At 55.1% G+C, this 17,788-nt stretch overlaps 1 protein-coding gene across 2 annotated transcripts in view; it reads right to left on the reverse strand.

Annotated features, from left to right (window-relative positions):
* The window catches only part of UNC5B (unc-5 netrin receptor B), an 80,973-nt gene extending 68,645 nt beyond the window's left edge, over positions 1-12,328 (reverse strand). The window contains exon 1 of one of the 2 annotated variants that reach the window (XM_041749047.1): positions 12,009-12,328. In XM_041749047.1, coding sequence (XP_041604981.1) covers positions 12,009-12,087 — 79 coding nt within the window. In that variant the 5' untranslated portion in view covers positions 12,088-12,328. The remainder of the gene's footprint in view (positions 1-12,008) is intronic. The other variant, XM_041749048.1, reaches the window with a different exon arrangement.
* Between the last annotated feature and the right edge of the window lie 5,460 nt (positions 12,329-17,788).

Consider the following 17,788-nt stretch of genomic DNA (forward strand, 5'->3'; position numbering starts at 1 on the left):
GGTATATGTCATGAAAATTAATGGATTTTGAACCAACCTTGCATTCCTAGAATGACCCAGAGTTGGTCATTCTGTATCACTTTCTTAGGGGAAAAAGAGAGAGAGAGAGAGAGAGAGAGAGAATGGAACTGGGTACCAAGGATGACAGCATTCGTGGAACCCTTTCTCTGTCCTCTACATGCATTATTAACTGATTCAATCCTCAAGACAGCTATGGAAGCAGGCTTTATTATTCTCATTTCCCAGATGAGGAAACGGAGACCAACAATGTGGAAGCAGCCTGGCCAACATCACACAGTCAGCAAACAAAAGACATGACTGGATCTTGGGTCTCGGTCATAAATGGGCGGTGTTATTTGGCTGTTATTCTGACATATTAAAAATGCTCATTACATGATAAAATGTGGGAAAGGGAACATCTCTGTAGGAAGTGGGGGAGGATCTGCTCTTACTTCCCAGAAGCTTGAGCTGCCCCCTTGGCCCCACCCCACTGGAGCCCCACAGAGGAATGATGAGAGGAGGCTGGCCAGCACACCAGCCAAGTGCTATCAGAAAGCAGCCTGCAGATGCCCCTGAAGCCTGCGAGGCCAGGCAGCGAGCAGCCCTTGAGGCCTGCCACGACCCCATCCAGCCTGGGCCTTACTCTGACTTTGCATTTATGTCTCAGGCTCCAGACAGTGTAGGAGCAGCTCAGAGAATGAATGCTAGTCTGAGGAGGTGTGGGCTGCCAGGGAATAAAGGGCAGAGAAGAAAACCTTGCCCCTTCACTCCCTGCTGGTCCTGCCTGCCCCGTTTTCTAAGAACGGGCAGCTGGCCGAGGGATTATGTAAGTTCTGGTGGGCATGGCAGATGGTGTGCTGGCTCAGACACATCAAAGCCAGCTCTGACACTAACCTTCCCTGACGTGGCACCCCGGCCTCCTCTGCTCTGGGGTGTGCAGCATGGTGAGGGATGGAAAGAGACCCAAACTCTGTCATCTAGCTCAAGAGCCATGGCCAGCCAGGTGAGGGGAGAAGCCAGGCCCCACCAACAGGCAGGGGGTTCCAGCCAGGGAAGGGAACCTAGGTAGGCCCTCTCTGCCCCACAGCAAATAGCTCTCGGATGAACTGCGTAGTCCCTGGCACAACAGATCCTGCTCTGCCCACCTCCTTCCACCTCAGATCAGCTTGGGTTTGCAGAAGTTTCCAAAGCATCTCTCTGGGTGTATTCTCCTTTGGCCCTATCTGACATGCAGCTGCTTTGATTCCTTTTGCTGATGGGTAAACTCAAGCTCAAAGAGGGGGAGTGATTTCTTGGTCATAGAGTTGGCCTTAGAGCTGAAGCTTCTAGATGTCTCGTCCAGTGCTCTTTCCAAATGCATATGACATGCAGGCTTCTTCCCTTGCTGTAACCACAGGTGGATGTCTGATATTTCCCATGCCAAAAAGGGACTACTAGAAAGAAGCGAGGGCTAAAACCAGCAATTAGCAGATTCATTTCTTTCTGGCTAGAAAGAAAAGAAAACCAACATTTACTGACCATGCCCCATCTCATTTGGTCTCCCCAACAACTAATCAGGGCTCCTTTTTTATAGTGAGGAGGTACAGGCTCAGGAAATTACAGTTTGTCACTCAGATATATCAGACTTGAATGCAGTTTTCTAATTCTAGGCCAGACCCTCTTCATTTGGACAGATGAGGACACTGAAGCCCAGAGAGGGAGAGGGCCTACCTCAATGCCATACTGTAGATTAGCTGTGTGGACAGGACTAGAATCCAGGAGGCCTCCCAAACCTTAGCTCAGGGCTCTTTCTGCTGTTGTCTCTTCTGCGTGAGTGTATGTGTGTTTGTATACAGAAGTGGGGCGTGCCAGCAGGAAAATATGGGGCCAGATCAGATTTGCAGCAGGGGTCATCATGCCCAGCAGCCCCAGGCTATCTGGCTACCAGGCAGTAATTCCAGCTCAGCCTGGGATCGGGGCTCCTGGCAAGAACCAGTGGGTGCCCAGCTGCGAGGGTGGTACTGGCCAGGCCTACTGCTGCCTCGGCCAAGGACCCGAGGGGGTTGATCAATCTCCCAGGGAAGCTCCCTGAATGTTGGCACTGAACACAGTGCCAGGGAGAATTTGGCTCCATCAGACCCTGCAGCCAAACCTGTTCCCCTGCACCAAACCCAGCTCCTCGGTGGCAGTTGCTATGGAGGGCTGAGAATTGTGGTCAGACCCTGCCCATGGGCTTTCAAGAAATACCCTCTCAGCCCACACGTAATCCCAGGCCCCAGAGTCCCTGTGCATGCAATGGGCATTCTGTTGAGCCCCGAGAAGGCAAGCTGGAGGCGAATGATCCATAGGGTTGGGAATACAAGTAGGAAACAAACATTTTGCAAGGGGCTGGGCCAGCTATCCCATGTGAAGGCCACCTTGCAGGTAGGTACAAAGTTAACCAGCCTGGCAAATGCCTGCCAGGCCACTTTCTGCACACAGAGGCCTGAAGGCACTTGGCTACAATGCTTGGTTAATTCTCTACAGCTCCCCTGGACCTAGTGACTAAACTCTCTCATAGCTAGGGGCTCCAAGCACTGAAGACTTGGCTCTGACTTTCATCAGGGCTGGTACCTAGTAAGTGCTCCAAGATAGAAGCAGAAGAGAATGAAGGGAGAGAGGTAGGCAAAGAGAGGGAGGCTGTAAGCGAAGCAACTAGAATCTCTTGATTCTTTGGTTACATCCAAGCAGCAAGTCCACAGCACTGTAGGGTCTGAATCATCGTGACTACCTGCGTGAGTGAGGCCTGACCGTGAGTTCTCATTCATCCATTCTACAAGTGTTTATCCAGCACCTTCCATGGGCCAGGGACTGTGCTCGGCACCAGGAACATGCGAGGGAGCAAAATCAGACTCGGTCCCCTCATCACCTAGCATCACAGCTGCTCTTTCATGACCTAGTTGTTCAACCCCATCCTGCCTCCACCCAGGTCCCCAGGGCCCTGGCTCAGTGACAAGGGATGGGAAGGGAAGGGAAGGGAAGGGAAGGGAAGGGAAGGGAAGGGCGGGAGGCTGCCCCTTGCAACATTTGCCACCTGGTCCCAGGCCACTGCTCATTCTGTTGAGTCTCGCTCTGCCCTGCTGTGTCACAGAATGCCCAAAGGTAGGATGGGAGAAGGAGCCAGGAACAACTTTCCTGGAATTTCTGACTCAATTTCTTGTAAGCTCTCCATCCTCCATGGGTGCTCAGGCCCCAGGCTGGGCAGGCGGGCGCCTCTGATTGCATTACAGAGCTGCTTTCCTTCAGCTCCTGTCTCCTGACCCCGGTAATGCCTCGAGACGCCACTGGAGGCCCCTGGGGGTTGCAGGCTCCTGGGTGATCTCAGAAGATGTGCCTCCCAGACCTTGGGGATGCCTCCTGGTACCTGCCAGGCTTCGGTGAACACCAGGGGCCAGAAAAGGCAGGCAGCCTCCCTCATCCTGCCTCTCTCCCTGGCTCTCAGGTCAACCTGGAAGCTTCCACTCCCTGTCTTCTTGCTCTCTTGCCCAGAGATGCACAGAGAAAAGCAAGGCTCAGCACCCTCACCCCAGGTGTTAGCCAGATAGATCAGGCTGGGGGAGAGGCAGGAAGGAGGGAAGGCAATAGAAATCAAGAGAACCTACTCCATGCCAGGATCACCTTTGCCATCTCACAGCACACCACTGCCCAGTGAAGGTGGCAGGTCACCTTCCAGACAGGTCCAGAGCACTGAGCCACCTGGCCCAGGCTCTCAGTGAGTGAGTGCTTTTAATTCCAAAGCCTGGCTCTTTCAAAGTATCAAGGGACCCCTGGCCCCAGAATTCCTGTTGTACCAGATGATCAGATACAAGTCAGGGGCTGAATTAGGAATTTGTTTCCTGGGTTGATGAGCCAGACGTTTCCACCCCCACCCCCTTACAAACGCACCCCCTTACTAGGAACACCCTCTCTGCCTACCCAAACTCTGTCCTTCCTTCAAAGGCCAAACACCACCTTCCTCCTCCCGCAGGAGGCTTCTCTCAACAGCCTCAGCACTTCCTGTTGTACCACCCAATACGTGGTGTCGGTAATGATGATGCTGATGAGGACCGTGAATGCAACTGAGCACTCGAGAAGGTGCAATGTACTTGTCTATGTTACCTCATTGTTCCCCATGACAATCTGATGAGTGTGGCATTATTAGCAGTCCCATTTTACAAATGAAGACACTGAAGCTCAGAAAGGGTAGACGACTTGCTCCCGGACCTGGAGCCAGATGGGATCCCAGCCAGGATCTGACCCCAAGTGGTCTGACTGCACAGCCTGCCCTCAAAGCACTGCACTGGATCCCTCCTGGGCCATGTGTGTAGCTCAGCTCACCTGAGTGAGCTCCTCTCTGCTGCACCATCTCCCACTCTTGCACCCCAGCAGCACACGTTGGGCACATGGCTCAGGCCTCAAAAAGCGACACAAATCCATTCAAGGGTCAGGCCCCTGTTCTGCCCCACTTAGACTGTAGCGCCCACTGCTTGCTCTGATTGGATGAATATGCACGTGCACCCGAGTTTCAGGGCTGGGCTGGTGTTCCAACAGGATGTGGGGATGGGATCCCTCCTTCCCCAACCACAGGACCAGCCTCTACCCCTGCAAAATGAAACAGTGAATGGTCTGGCTGGGTCTGAGAGTGTGTTCCCCCCACCTCCTCCACAGCGCCCCTGAGCCTTGATGGGGGTGGCAGGGTGTGTGTGTGTGTGGGAACAAGTGCCTCTTCTCTTGCATATTCACGCTGCCTCTGCCTGTAGGGTCCTTTTCTGCCCCTGGGCCCTGCTTGGCATCTGGGGCTCTTGGCCTCTGAGATAGGAGACGCTCATGGAGCAGGAACATGGGACTGAAGTCCGGACGGGTGATTTATGGCTAGAGAGAGAGAGAGAGAGAGACCCAGGGCCACATAATGTTCACAAGGGCATTCCAGTCGATATATTGACTTTCTAGAGGGGCCTCTGTAAACACAAGTGCTTCTGGGCCTCAGCTACCTCTGCCTCTTGCTGGCTGCTGGGGCCTCTTCAGATGGAACTAGGCAAAACAAAAGCCAAACCCCAAGGCCCTTAAAGGTCATCCTTCCACTTCTCCCCACCCCAAACTTCCAGAAGGGGAGACCAACCAGAACCCAGAGAGGAAAAGGCCCCCATCACACAGCAGCAGAAGAGCAAACACTAGAGTCTCCTAACTCCTAGGCCAGGAGCTGCTAGGCCTAGGCCTTTCTCCTCCTCGCATGCCCCTAGAGGAGGCTGACTCTGGCATTACAGGGCTGTCCATACTCACTATGTGCCAGGCCCCATGCTAAGTGCTTTATCATAATCAGGTTGTGTGATTCTTAAAACCACCTCATGAGGATGGTGTTATTACCCCCATTTTACAGATGAGGCAATTGAGGCACAGCACAGCAAGGTGACCTGCCAAGGCCAGTGAGGCCCCTCTAGAAAGTCAGCTGACTAGTGGTTAAGAAGTGTTTCCTGGACTCACTCATCCTCAAGAGCCACAGGGAGGGGCAGCCCAGGTGGCCCAGCATTTTAGCACCCCCTTCGGCCCAGGGCCTGATGCTGGAGACCTGAGATCAAGTCCCACATCGGGCTCCCTGCATGGAGCCTGCTTCTCCCTCTGCATCTCTCATGCATAAATAAATAAAATCTTTAAAAAAAATTTTTTTAAATAAAAATAAAAAGAGCCACAGGGAGAGAATCAAGGAATAAGATAGCTTTTCCTCTCAATCTTCCGCCCCAGGTCCCAGCCTGCAGTCAGAGGTAGCTGAGGGTCAGTTTCCCAAGGCACACCCCTTCAGATGAGGCTGAGAGGCCCAGGAGTGGACATACGACCAGGGGCTGCCCCACCAAGGACTGGGCTGGCCCAAGATGGTGGCTGAGCAGGTGCTGATAGGGCCAATTTTCTGAGAGTGGGAGAGGCCTGGGGCCAGGCCCCCCTGCCCAGGTGCTCCAGCTAGCAGGCCCCCACCCCGTCTTTTCAGGATATGCTCTTAGAAAGACCTGAAAAAGAGAGTCAAGGTCTGGCTCACGTCACCCCCTCCAGGAAGCCCCAAGGCTAGGAAAGTTTACTCTTTGCTGTGCTCTCCCTACATAAACCATCACCGCCCTCACCTGGCACCTGAGACTCTCTGAATGTCCTAACAGTTTTGAAGTGGACATGAGCATCCAGTCCAGTGACCACCCTGAGGGTTGGCACCAGGGCTGCTCTGGTTCCAACCTGGGATCCAGGTCAGCTTCCTAGGTGACCATCCTCCTGGCCGGTGGAGTTCTTACAAGGACCAAGTGAGGTCCCATCTATAAGAGGGGTTTTTTTTTTTAATAAACTAAACCAATATGCACCAGCAGCGGGGCTGCGACTTTCCTACAGGTCCCCCTGCTGCACAAGGGCCCATCTTTGACCCTAGAGCTGAGGATGGCAGTCAATCAATATAGGCAGAAGTGGGAAAGCAGAGGGACTCTTGGTGACCAAGGAAGTGGTGAGGACAGTGGAGTACAGATCTTGTGTGTGTCTGTGTGCAAGTGTCCTGTTTCAATTGCCTCCACTGAGAGACCCAGCCCCAGCCATGCCTGCTTATGTAGGTATGCCACTCACTCAAGCTCTCTGCCTGCCTCTACTCTAGCAAATTCCAGAGGAGACCTCATTGCCTCCAGAGGGCTGCAGCATGAGGCTGAGCCAGGTCAGAGAGCAGATCAGCTGCCACTGTTCTTGGTAAGCTGGAAGTCAACTGAAGGTGACCCTAGGACTCAGACCCTCATCCTGGGGGCCATCGATCACGTTCCTGGACTGGCTTTAGGACTTATCTATGGTTGACCTTCCTCCCTCTGGAGCAGCAGGACCTACCTGTCCTATCTGCCCTCAAGAGTGTGTGTGTGTAGTGGGGGGCAGGGGAAGCTGGCCTCCGTCTTCCAACTCCTGAACCTGGCAGTTGGACCAAATCCTGCTCACAACCCCCAGTGCAGGCAAAATAAGATCTCCATAGTGCTAAAGGGCAAATGGCCTGGGTCCCATCAGGAAGAGACATCCCCAACAGAATACAATGGATGGAGCTTCTCATGCCTGGTGGTGACTCACTGTCCCCACACCACACATACCTATTTATACACAAACACACCACAGCTGTGCCCATATGCACACACCCCCACACCCCCAAACACACGTAGTCACCTCCATCACACGTACCCATATACAAAAGGCACAACCCTCATCGGCACATCTATTGGTCCCGCACATTCATCTCCATTCCCCAACACCCCAACGCAACACCACACCTACCCTCCCTTCCCACTGCACACTCCCACCTCCGCATTACACATTCTCACCCCTACAACACCGACAGTCCTTGATACACACTCTCACACCCACAGCCTACCTTCCCGGAGAACCGGAGAACCGGGCCTCGCCCCGCCCCGCAGGGAAAGTCGTGAGGCGCTGGGGGCAGCCGGGCGGTTCTGGGAGGTGAGGATGGAGGCTGGGCTGGGTACCCTCACCTGCTCAGGTGGCTTGGAGCTCCAGGAGGCTCCCCCTCTCCCCCCACCTCTCCCAGGACTCTCAGCTCCACAGGGGAGGGGAGGTAAGGGGATGCAAGGAGAGGGGGAGAAGGAGAGGGGGACGCGGAGCAGGGGGCGCAGGGTGGAGGGGTGGGGCGCCCAGATGCGTGGCCCCAGGTAAGCGCCACTATGGAGGCACGGAGCCCACCCCGAGCCCACTCCGTGCCGGGCCAGGAGGCGCTGATCAGGTCGGGCGCTTTCGGAGAAGGGAGGGAAGGAAAGGGCTGGGGAGCGGGGACCGGCTGCTGTATGCGCGCACTCCAGCAGGTGTTTTTGCTGCCAGTGTGGAAAGAAAAAGCTGCGGAGAGGAAGGGGCACCACGGGACCTGCACAGGCCGGCCAGTGGGGGCGCAGGGCTGAATGCGAATCCGCCGCATGCCCAGCTCACAGCCGGGAGCCCTGGCCAGCTCCGGGGCGCCCGGCTCCCCATAACGAGGGTGGGGAGACATCCCCTGGGCAGCCGGGGCCCCAGCCCCAACTCAGGAAGCAAATCAAAGGGGCCAGTGCACCTGATTCCCTCGACCTTCCTGAAACTGCCCTTCCTCCTATTATTCTAATTACGGTATTTTAATTTTCCCTTTAAAAAAAAATAAAGACAAGAAACAGAAAAGCACAGAAGGCACTTGTTTGGTTTCATTTTGCCTTCACAGTTTTAATGACTCCATTTGTGGAAGCTGTTTAGGAAACTGGTGAGGAGGAGAAGGAAGAGGAGGCCCTGAGAGGCTCGGCTGTGGCCTTGGATGCCCGCACCCTCCCTTCTCTGCTGGGGGCCACTTGGCCTTGGTGGCAGGTTCTCTTTACTCCCCAAGTCCCATGACCCCGCCTCCCTTCCTTTCCTACAGGCCTTGCTAGGTGGGCTCCCGGATGGATGTCTCCCTGCCACCCCACCCCAGGGCTGAGGGTCAGAAGAACACACTTGGAGGGGGGCTCCAGGACGGACACTTTAGAATCACTAACCTTACTCTCTTAAGCACTTGGAATGAGGGAGTCCTTCTCTACCCTCATCCCCAAAGTCCTAGGCAGCCCACACCCTCTTTAGAAGAGTGTGGGGAGGAAGGGAAGGGGAGATGGGAAGATCTCATCTCAGGCCTGACAGCCAGAAACTCAACAGAGTGGGTGGGGAGGAGATGGGCTCCCCAAAGCTTCAAAATAAAAACTAAAAATATATTTTGTCCCATCTATACAAATGAAGGCAGAGTTTTAAAATGTAGAGCCAGCTAGTCCCACAATCCAAGGGAGCTTGGCCTGTGGTTTATCTCACCTGGGATGGGTTAGGGATCAGGGGTGGAGCTACCTTTGGGCACCTGGCTAGTCTCAGGGCCTGACCTCTGGCCGAGCCCTATTACACCTGTCTGGGGTCAGCATTCCTGACTCCACCTCTTTTCCTCATCCCACTACAAGTCTCAGTCTGACCTAACTACCAAACAAACCTTATCTTTAGCAGCCTGCCTTCCCTAGGGCCTCAATTCAGCAGCTCAGTCCCAGACCCATGCAGCCAGGTGGAAAGAAGGAGCCAGAACTAGCCTGAGGTTTGTGAGGCCTGAGTTCAGATTCCAGATCTATCCCCGAGTCCCCATGTATACCTCCCTCCCCCCCCCCCCAGGGCAAGTCAGGGCCTGTCCCAAAGCTTCAGCAGTTAAGGAAAGGGGTTGGAAAAGAGGGGAACTGTTTTGTCCTCTGGAATTCCCAGTTTGGGGTGGGGGTGGAGAGAGGAGGGAGGAGAGAAATTACCTCCGAATTTCTTCTCCTGCAGTGATACTTTCACTTTAATGAGAAAGCACATTAAGACACTCTTGATTTTCCATTTGTTTGAGATGGGTGTTTGCTACAGTGTAGAGGGTGACGCAAAATGGGCCACCGCACCACACCCACCCACATGCACACACCCACCCACATGCACACACATGCACACACAGCAGAGACACTGGGAAAACTCTGACTTTAATTGCATCTTAAAAAGATGTGTTACCGTGATTCCACGGTCCCTTCTCGACCATCCCAGCCAGAAGCCAAGGCAAGACTCTTTAAAAAACTCCTGGAAAGGCTAACGGTACGGTGAGAGGAGATCCTGAGAGCCAACAGGGGCTTTTGAAGTGGCCTCTGCCGGCCAGTCACTTGCTGACACCTCCTCCTTCTAAGGGTCTGGATTTTATGGTTCCGGGTTTGATTTTTCCACCATCAAACTTTATGGCTTAAAAATCCCTTAGTGCTGTAAAGGGAGCTCATCCCCATATCCACTGGGAAGGGGGGTGAGGGAAAAGAGACAAAGTGCCTGCCACCTGACGGAGCCTGGACACCTCCCAGAGAGAGCCCTGCTCTGTGGAGACAGCCTTATCTCCATCAGCTTGATATATGCCTTCAGGCAGAGGTGGATGGGGCCACGAGGAGGCGTCCAGTGTGACCTGAACCAGCCTGGCTATCAGAGAGGAGCAGTCCTGCACGCAAGTCCGCCATCTGTGGTCAAGCAAGATTGAGAAGAGCCAACACTCTGGCCTTGCTTTTCCCCAGCAGTGAAATGGGACTCGTGACGGATCCACTGGGCAGACCCCAAGAACGTTCTGACAGATGTTCTGTGCCTGTGGCATTGGAGAAACGGGCTGCGTAGGAGAGGGGGACATGTTCTCCCCTCCTTGAAGGCAGATTTTCTAAGGGCTTCAGATTCTGGGCAGAGGGGGGACTGCGCGGGGACCCCACCAGTTGGGCCCACTGTAGGCTGGTGGGCAGGCAGCCCCTGCCGTGCTAAGTAATGAGCACAATTCCAACACCGGTTCTGCTCACTGGTGAGAAATCAAAGCCCGGTATTAGAGGCCACTTCTGGCTGGGCTCCGTTTGTGCCCAAATCCATCAAAGCCCTGGGCCTGGGGTTTCCTCTGGGGAAGGTGGGGGCTGGATGCTTTGTTAAGCAGGAAAGGCAGGCCACCCCCAGCCTCCCCAGCCCAACTCTAGGCCAACCAGTCTTGCCTTTTTCCTGCCCGGCGGAGGCCCTCCCCCCTCCCCTCCCCTCCCCTGTAACCTCAGTATTTATCCCTGATCCCATAGTGCGGCTGGTTCTAAAACAGTTTCCCAAGCCCCGATCCTGCCCAAGTGGCGTCTACAGAGGCTTCACCCTACCCTTCAATCACCTCCCCTCAAACACCCTCAAACCAGAAACCAACACCCCGGCCCAGCAACTCCCACATTCAACTGCGCTCTTTAAAACAAGGTTGGTCATTCAGCAGCCTGCCCCCTCCCCCATCATTACCTTCCAACTTCAAAACACTGCTTTAAATACCAGAGTCTGCCCAAATCGTAATTAACTCGGATCAAATGATTGTGTCGTAACTTTACAACAGAGGGCTGGGGGGGGGGGGGGGTGGAGGATGTGCTAAAACCAAGCCCTCGCTCCCAGGCCGTGGGAATCATTAATTCCAGAGCGAGGAGTCTTTGGCCATTGGGGTGTAGTGGGGGGGGGGGGCGGACGCCACATCCCGGCGGAAGGCGGTGGGGCAGGGCTGCGTCACCTCGTCCACTTTCTGCGCCAGCTTTCCTGCCCCATTCTCAGCCCCAACTCGGAGGGCTCCACGCGGGACGGTCCCCCGCCCAGCCCCGCCCCAGGAGCCGAGGCGTCCAGCCGCGCCGCCGCCGCCCGCCTCCTGGGGTGCCCGCACCCGAGGCAGGTGGGCTCCCGCGCGTCCACCCGCCCCTTAGAAGTCGCAGCGCGGTCGGCGCGGGGCCCAGCTCCCGGCGAGCGAGAGGTGTGCGCGCCAGGGCGAGGGGGTGGTGCCGGTGGCGCTAGGGACTTTATTTTCGGAGCCTACCAACCCCCTTACGCATCTTGCAGGCCCACTGTAGGCAAGCGCATCTCGCGCCGGCTCCCGGGCGGGGGGATGTCAGTGACCCACTTACAAGGAAACTTGGCAGGATCGCTACGTACTCTGCGCCCACCCCACACACACCAAACCCCAGAAAGAAAACATTAAAAAAAAAAAGAAAAAAGAATCCTTCCAGACCTGCGGCCCCTGCGGTCCCCCTGGGGCCCCCACCCCCAGCCGAAGCCCTCGCCGCCGGCCTCCCTCGGCCTCGGCCAGCCGGGCGCCCCGCGGGTCTGGGGGCGCAGCGCCTAGGAGCCCGCACGGGCCGCCAGCCCCGGCCGGGAAGTTGCCGGCGAACCGCAAGCGCGCACCTGGGCGAGCAGCAGGAGTCGCGTCTTTTCCTTTTCTGCCGCCGCCGGTGCGGGGAACCCGGGGACCCCCGAGGCCAGCCTTGCGGGTTCCGAGAAGGAGCGAGCCTCCCGCCGCCTCGGGGGCACCCGGCCGCGCCCCCGCGGGCGGCCGTGGGGCGGGGAGACCTGCCCGCTCCCGCGGGGCCCCTGCGCCTCCCCGAGCAGGCGGACGCGGCGCTGGACCGCTCCAACTTCGGGGCAGCGCGGGCGCCGCGGGCCCCGCCCCCCCCCCCCCCCCCCCCCCGTGCCCGGTCGCTCCCTACCTGCTCGGCTCAGCCTCGGGTCCCAGCAGAGCAGCAGCGCCAGCAGCAGCGCGCCCCGCGCTCCGCTCCGGGCCCACATGCTCCCGCGGCCAGGCTCGGGCGCCTCTCCCGCGGGGCTCGCTCCCGGGCCCCAGCCCCGCCGCCGCCGCCGCCGCCGCCGCCGCCTCGCCGTCCGCGGGGCCCGGCGCCCGCTCTCCCGGCCCGGCTCCCGCGCGCCCCTCCGCGCCCCCCGCGCTCCCGCGCTCCGAGCGCTCCGCGGGCTCGCGCGCCCCGGCCCCGAAGTTACGCGCCGGCAGGTGAGCGCCCCGAGCGGCCCCGCGGCGGCCGGCCCCGCGCCTCCCCGCGCCCCGCCGCCGCCCGCGGCCCCGGCGCCCTCGCCGGCCCCCGCCGCCTGCCACAATGCCGGGCGCCGCCGCCCGCTCGCCCTAGTCGGTCCGCGAGCCCGGGCGGACGGCGCGCGGCGGGGGCGGGGGCGGGGGCGGGGCCGGGGCGGCCGGGGGCGGGGCCGGGCCGGGGCCCCGGCGGGGGGAGGCCGACGGCCGGCGCGGCGCGGCCTCCGCCTAGGCTGGGGGCCCTTCGGGGGGTGCTCGCGAGACGCTCGGCCCGGCGAGCTGGAAAACCCGGCCGCGGGATCGTGGCTGCAGGCGCAGACTGCCCAGGTTTCCTTTTCGAAAACTAAGGAAATGTATCTCAGCTCTCCTTGGCTTGGCTGTGTCAGCTTTCTCGTCTGATTGAATTGAGGCCTCTCGCTTTGGGCTGCCTTGGTCCTTATTACCTGTGCCTTCAAAGCGTGGGGATGTTTCCAAAAATAAAAAGGAAAGAAAAAAGGAAAGAAAGGAAAGAAAGGAAGAAATGAAGGAAGAAAGGAAAGAAAAGAAAAGAAAGAAAAGAAAAGAAAAAAAAAAAAAAGAAAAGAACTCCCTAAATGGGAAAAATCTCAAACACTTCAGTGCCGGTTGAGCCGGGGCTTACAGCTATGTGAACGTAGGTATAGATGCGGATCATCCTGGATGGCTCTGCTTCTCGGTGTGACCTTAGGCAGAACTGTTTACCAGACCCCTCTAAACCTCCTGTAGCACCTTAGGTGCTACTGTTAAAAAGCTGCCCTCCAAGGTAGGTAACAGTAGGGCAGAGGGGGAGAGGTACAGCCCTTGGGCTCTGCTCCTCACCCTCTGTGTGACCTTGAGCAAGTTACTTAACCATTCTGATGCTTCCTTCATCATCATCTAAAATAGAGAAAAATTATAATTATCTCATAAGGGGGTGTAGAGTTGAATGAAAAAAATATGTATGGAAACTGCATAAATGTCACTAATCTCTCTTTCCAAGATCTCCTCTCCTTGCCAGTCTGATTTGTGGGGGAAAGTCCTGGCTACCCAAGAGTGGGCCAAAAGGCATATGGAACCAGGTGGAGCTGGAGGAATGGTAGTGTCTTGAGACTGAAACACAGTGATACCAGAAGCGGTGGACCAGCTGCACTGGCAGAGACCTGTGCCCCTGAGTTAGTCTTCACAACAACTCTGAGATGTACCAGTTGTATCCCCATTTTATAGATGATGGAATGGAGGCACAGAGATGTAAGGTCATTTGATCAAGATCACACACAGCTTTGAGAGAATAAGAGAGTGAAGGGGACAGGGGAGATGGAGTTGGAAAGAAACTCTGAGCTGGGGAGCCTCCACCCCACACCTCCTCTGGGGCTGGACTCAAAGAAAAGGATGCTGGCAGCCAGCAGGAATGCCACTGTCCCCTAGCTCTGATCTGTTCTCTACTTGGGATTTTTCTGGAGCACGGATCTAGAATCGTTCCTCAAATACAAGGGCAGTGGGCTACTTCAGGAAGGGGTGAAGGAAGTCAGAGCTTGGTCCAGCCAGGCCCGGGAGCTAGTAGGGGATGGGCTGGAATCAGGCAAAGTGTCCCCAGTGACACATGTTCCCACATGTGATACATGTCCCAGTGACACTCCAATTCCTAGATTGGAGGAGAAAGGACTTGGGGACCAATCTAGCAGGCTGGAAGGGGACCTGGTGGGGACAGAAAAGCAATAAGTACTGCCCAATATCCTCCTCCACACACTCTCCCTGCACAGGTGGGGCCTGGAGCATCTGGAGCATGGTGCTTGTAGTCAGCCACTTCCCCTGCCCTCTCTGGCTGGGTATTCAGGATCTGGAGGGTGGATATAGGTGGAGCAGAAATACCTGGGAAGAACTTTGGCCAACTGAGAAAGGTCCCTGTGGGCAAAGGTAGTTAGGTTATCTTTAGCTTGGCCCAGGACAGCCCAGGCAAGTGTAGTGGCCAACTCCACCCATCCTCACAATTACAAGCACACATACATACACAAACCCCAAGCACAGTTATAAGCACACATGGCCTATAGACACCTATAAAAGTACTCACAAGTAAACATGCAGCAAAGATCCACAGGTGCAAAACGACCCTCTTAGAAACACTTACAAACAGGTTCCCCATTGCAGAGACAACCATAAACCTGAGACATGAGGCCAAAAAAAAAGCGCACACATTCCCCATGCCACAGACAGACTCATACACAGACATCTCCAAAAGCACAAATGGACTCATAAGGAGAGACAAATTGATACTTAGATACCTAGCTACCCCAAAGAAACACATACAGGAACACAGGTACCCAGACCCACAACTGACTGTCATCCCCTGGGTGTGGGCACATGGTCAAGGACACTATGCTGCATAACTCAGCTGGGAGCTCAGCAGAAACAGAGCATGCATGCGGGGACTACAGGGCTGGTGTTCTCTCCCCAGCCTCCGCCTCTCTCCCTCTCTCTCTCTTCATCAGAAGGCCAGTGGGAATTGGAGACTTCTGAAAACTTCCAGTCCTCTGGACTTGCTGTTCAGGCAGGAATCGTACCAGGTAGGCCCTTCTAGCCCAATGTCAGGTTTCAGGGCTTTGTTTAACTCCCGGCAGCAGGGAAGGGGGGATGAGAGGACAAGCAAAAGAAGAGTGGTTATTTATTTCCCTCTCTCCTGCAGGTGTCTGCCCCACTTCCCTCCCCAGCCTAAAAACTCTTTCAATTCTTAAAATATGCCTATGGGGCATGGGGGGAGGGTCCTGGGCCCTGTTTTCCCTCCATGACTCCAACATCAGGGTGGGGAACTTACGACATTGGGGATCCCTCCATAATTCCCCTGCATCCCCTCCCATGCTGTCATGGTATGCGTGCTGGCCCTTGGCTCCAGCCAGGGAAAGGATTGCAGGGGGAGTCATAATACCCAGAGCCCATACCTGTCCCTTGGATAGGTGAATGGGCAAGGCCCGGGCCCCGGGATGACTCATTGGAGTAATGGGATTACAAATTACTAAAGTGTTCCCAAACCCAGCAAAGGTGTTCTGCTGTGAGTTAAGAAGGAGGAGGAGGTGGTGAGCTGCTTGGAGGCAGGGCACCTCCTTTCCCGTTTACCATTATACATCCAGCTTAGAAGACAGCATCCAAGGTAGGCCTACAATCAATATTGGTTGAGTCAGAACATCAGTGAGACTGGAAAAAGAGGGGTTACTGAGCAAAGCACCCACAGCCTTGTCAAATGGGCCCTAGAAGGAGCCTCCGACCTCCCCCTTCATTTCCTGGGGGCCTGGGGCCAGGGGCAGGAGGTGGGACTGCCTTCCTACAACACAGAGCCAGTTCTGACACTTACTGGAGTCTGCAGATGCTTCCGTGGGCTACCCTCATTTCCCCCAAACCTGAAGAGCATGTGGCAGACGAGAGTTCCGGAATCTGGAGTTGAGCTGATGTTTGATGGACCAGGGCCAGCTCTGACCTGCTGGGAGAAGGTGGGCTGGCTGCTGAGCCTTTTCCTAGCATCGGTTTCCTCGCTTGTAAAATGGAAACACTACCTACCTCCTAGAATTGAAAAGAACACACGGAAAGCCCCTTATCTGGTTGAGTACGAGCTGATTGAAAAGCAGCTGCGGGTTGCGGCGGCGCGGGGCTGGGTTGGCACCTCCCGCGGCGGCCAGGCCCCGTGTGCGCGCAGGTGCCACTAGGGGGCGCGCTGCAGCTCGCATCGCCACCGAGGCCACCGAGGCCTCCAGCCTAAGGCCAGACCCTCAGGGGATGGGGGGCGCCCAGGAGTGGTTCCTGGGACCCTGGCTTGTCTAGGGGAGCGGGCTCTCAGACGACTCGGTTTGGAGGATCTTGGGAGGTGAGGTTTGAGAATGAGTTCAGAATCCCTCCCCTGATCCATCCAGTCCGATGCCCCAAACACCTGTACTGTGGGGTACACCTGTACCCCAAGGTTGAAGCTCCTTAAAGCACTACCATGTCTTTGTAGTAACATCACTATAGCTAATGCGGGGTGCTTTCTAGATGCCAGGTATTGTCCTGGGTTCTTTATGTGCGGACCACAGCCTTCTGAGATAGGTACTGCTTACTACCTCTATTTGCCAGGTAAAGCACTGTGGCCCAGGCGGGTCACCTGCCCAGGGTCCCCTACAGCTCGGGAACGGTGCAGTGGAGATGCAGACCTGAACAGAATGGTCTCAAGTGTGTACTCTTCTTTTTCAATTGAGATTAAATGCACATAACCTATCAGGGCGCCTGCCTGGCTCAGCCGGCCGATCATGCAACTCTTGATCTCGGGGCTGTCAGTTCACGCTCCCTATTGGGCGTCAAGTTTACTAAAACATAAATAAATGAAAATGTATGACCCTGTGTTTTCTAGTATATCCAGGATGTTGTACGGTCATCACAACTATCTAATTCAATAGCATTGCCATCACCCCTAAAAGAAATCCCACACCAAGAAACAGTTACATCCCCTGCTTCCCTTGCGCATTCTTCCCTTCGTCTAGCCCCTGGCAACCACGAGTCTACTTTCTTGTTTCTGTGCATTTGCCTATTCTGGGAAATTCATATAAATGGAATCACAACACTACGTGACCATCAGGCTTGGGCTCTTAACCTCGGATAAATACTGTGACAGCCCTCCTCCCACTCCCATCCCGGACACACATCTTTTCTCTGGTCCCCCCCGGGAGGGTCCTCTCCCTGGGGTTCAGGCAACAGAAGCAGTTAGTCACAAAAGCCTTGGGGTCAGGCCGATTTGGGTTTAAATCCTGGCTCTGTCTTGGACAATTTATTCATTTTCTCTGCTGTTGCCTTCTCAAAATTCTTTGTTGTTGCTACTGTTAATTTAAAAAAAACTTTGAATTTTAAACGGTTTTAGATATACAGAAAAATTGCAAATATAGCAAGTTCCTATATACCCCTCATCCAGTTTCCCCTACCATTAATATCTTACATTAGTATGTAGTATATTTGCTATGATTAGTGAACCAATATTGATATGTTATTATGAACTACATTCACATTTTCTTAATTTTTACCTAATATCCTTTTTTTCTGTGCTAGAATCCTGTCCAGCATGCCACATTACACATCGTGATCATGACCTCGAAGACTTCTTTTGGCTGTGATAGTTTCTTAGGTTTTCTTTGTTTTCTATAATGTTGATGTTTTTGAGGATTATTGATTAGGTATTTTGTAGAATGTCTTTCAGCTGGGATTTGTCCATCTTAAAATTCTTAATAATTTTTTGAAAAGATTTTATTTATTTGGGAGAGATCTGAGCTGAGGGCAGATGCTTAGCCAACTGAGCCACTCAGGTGCCCCAAAATTCTTAATGATTTTTGAACAAGGAGCCCTGTTCAAAATAATTTTGCACTTGGTCCTACAAATTAGGTAACCTGTCCTGTCTATAGCACAGGGCAAAGGCCCTGGAGCGGGGCCTGGGATATGCCCTAG

Source organism: Vulpes lagopus, chromosome 3, assembly GCF_018345385.1.
Source record: "Vulpes lagopus strain Blue_001 chromosome 3, ASM1834538v1, whole genome shotgun sequence".
Lineage (NCBI taxonomy): Eukaryota > Metazoa > Chordata > Mammalia > Carnivora > Canidae > Vulpes > Vulpes lagopus.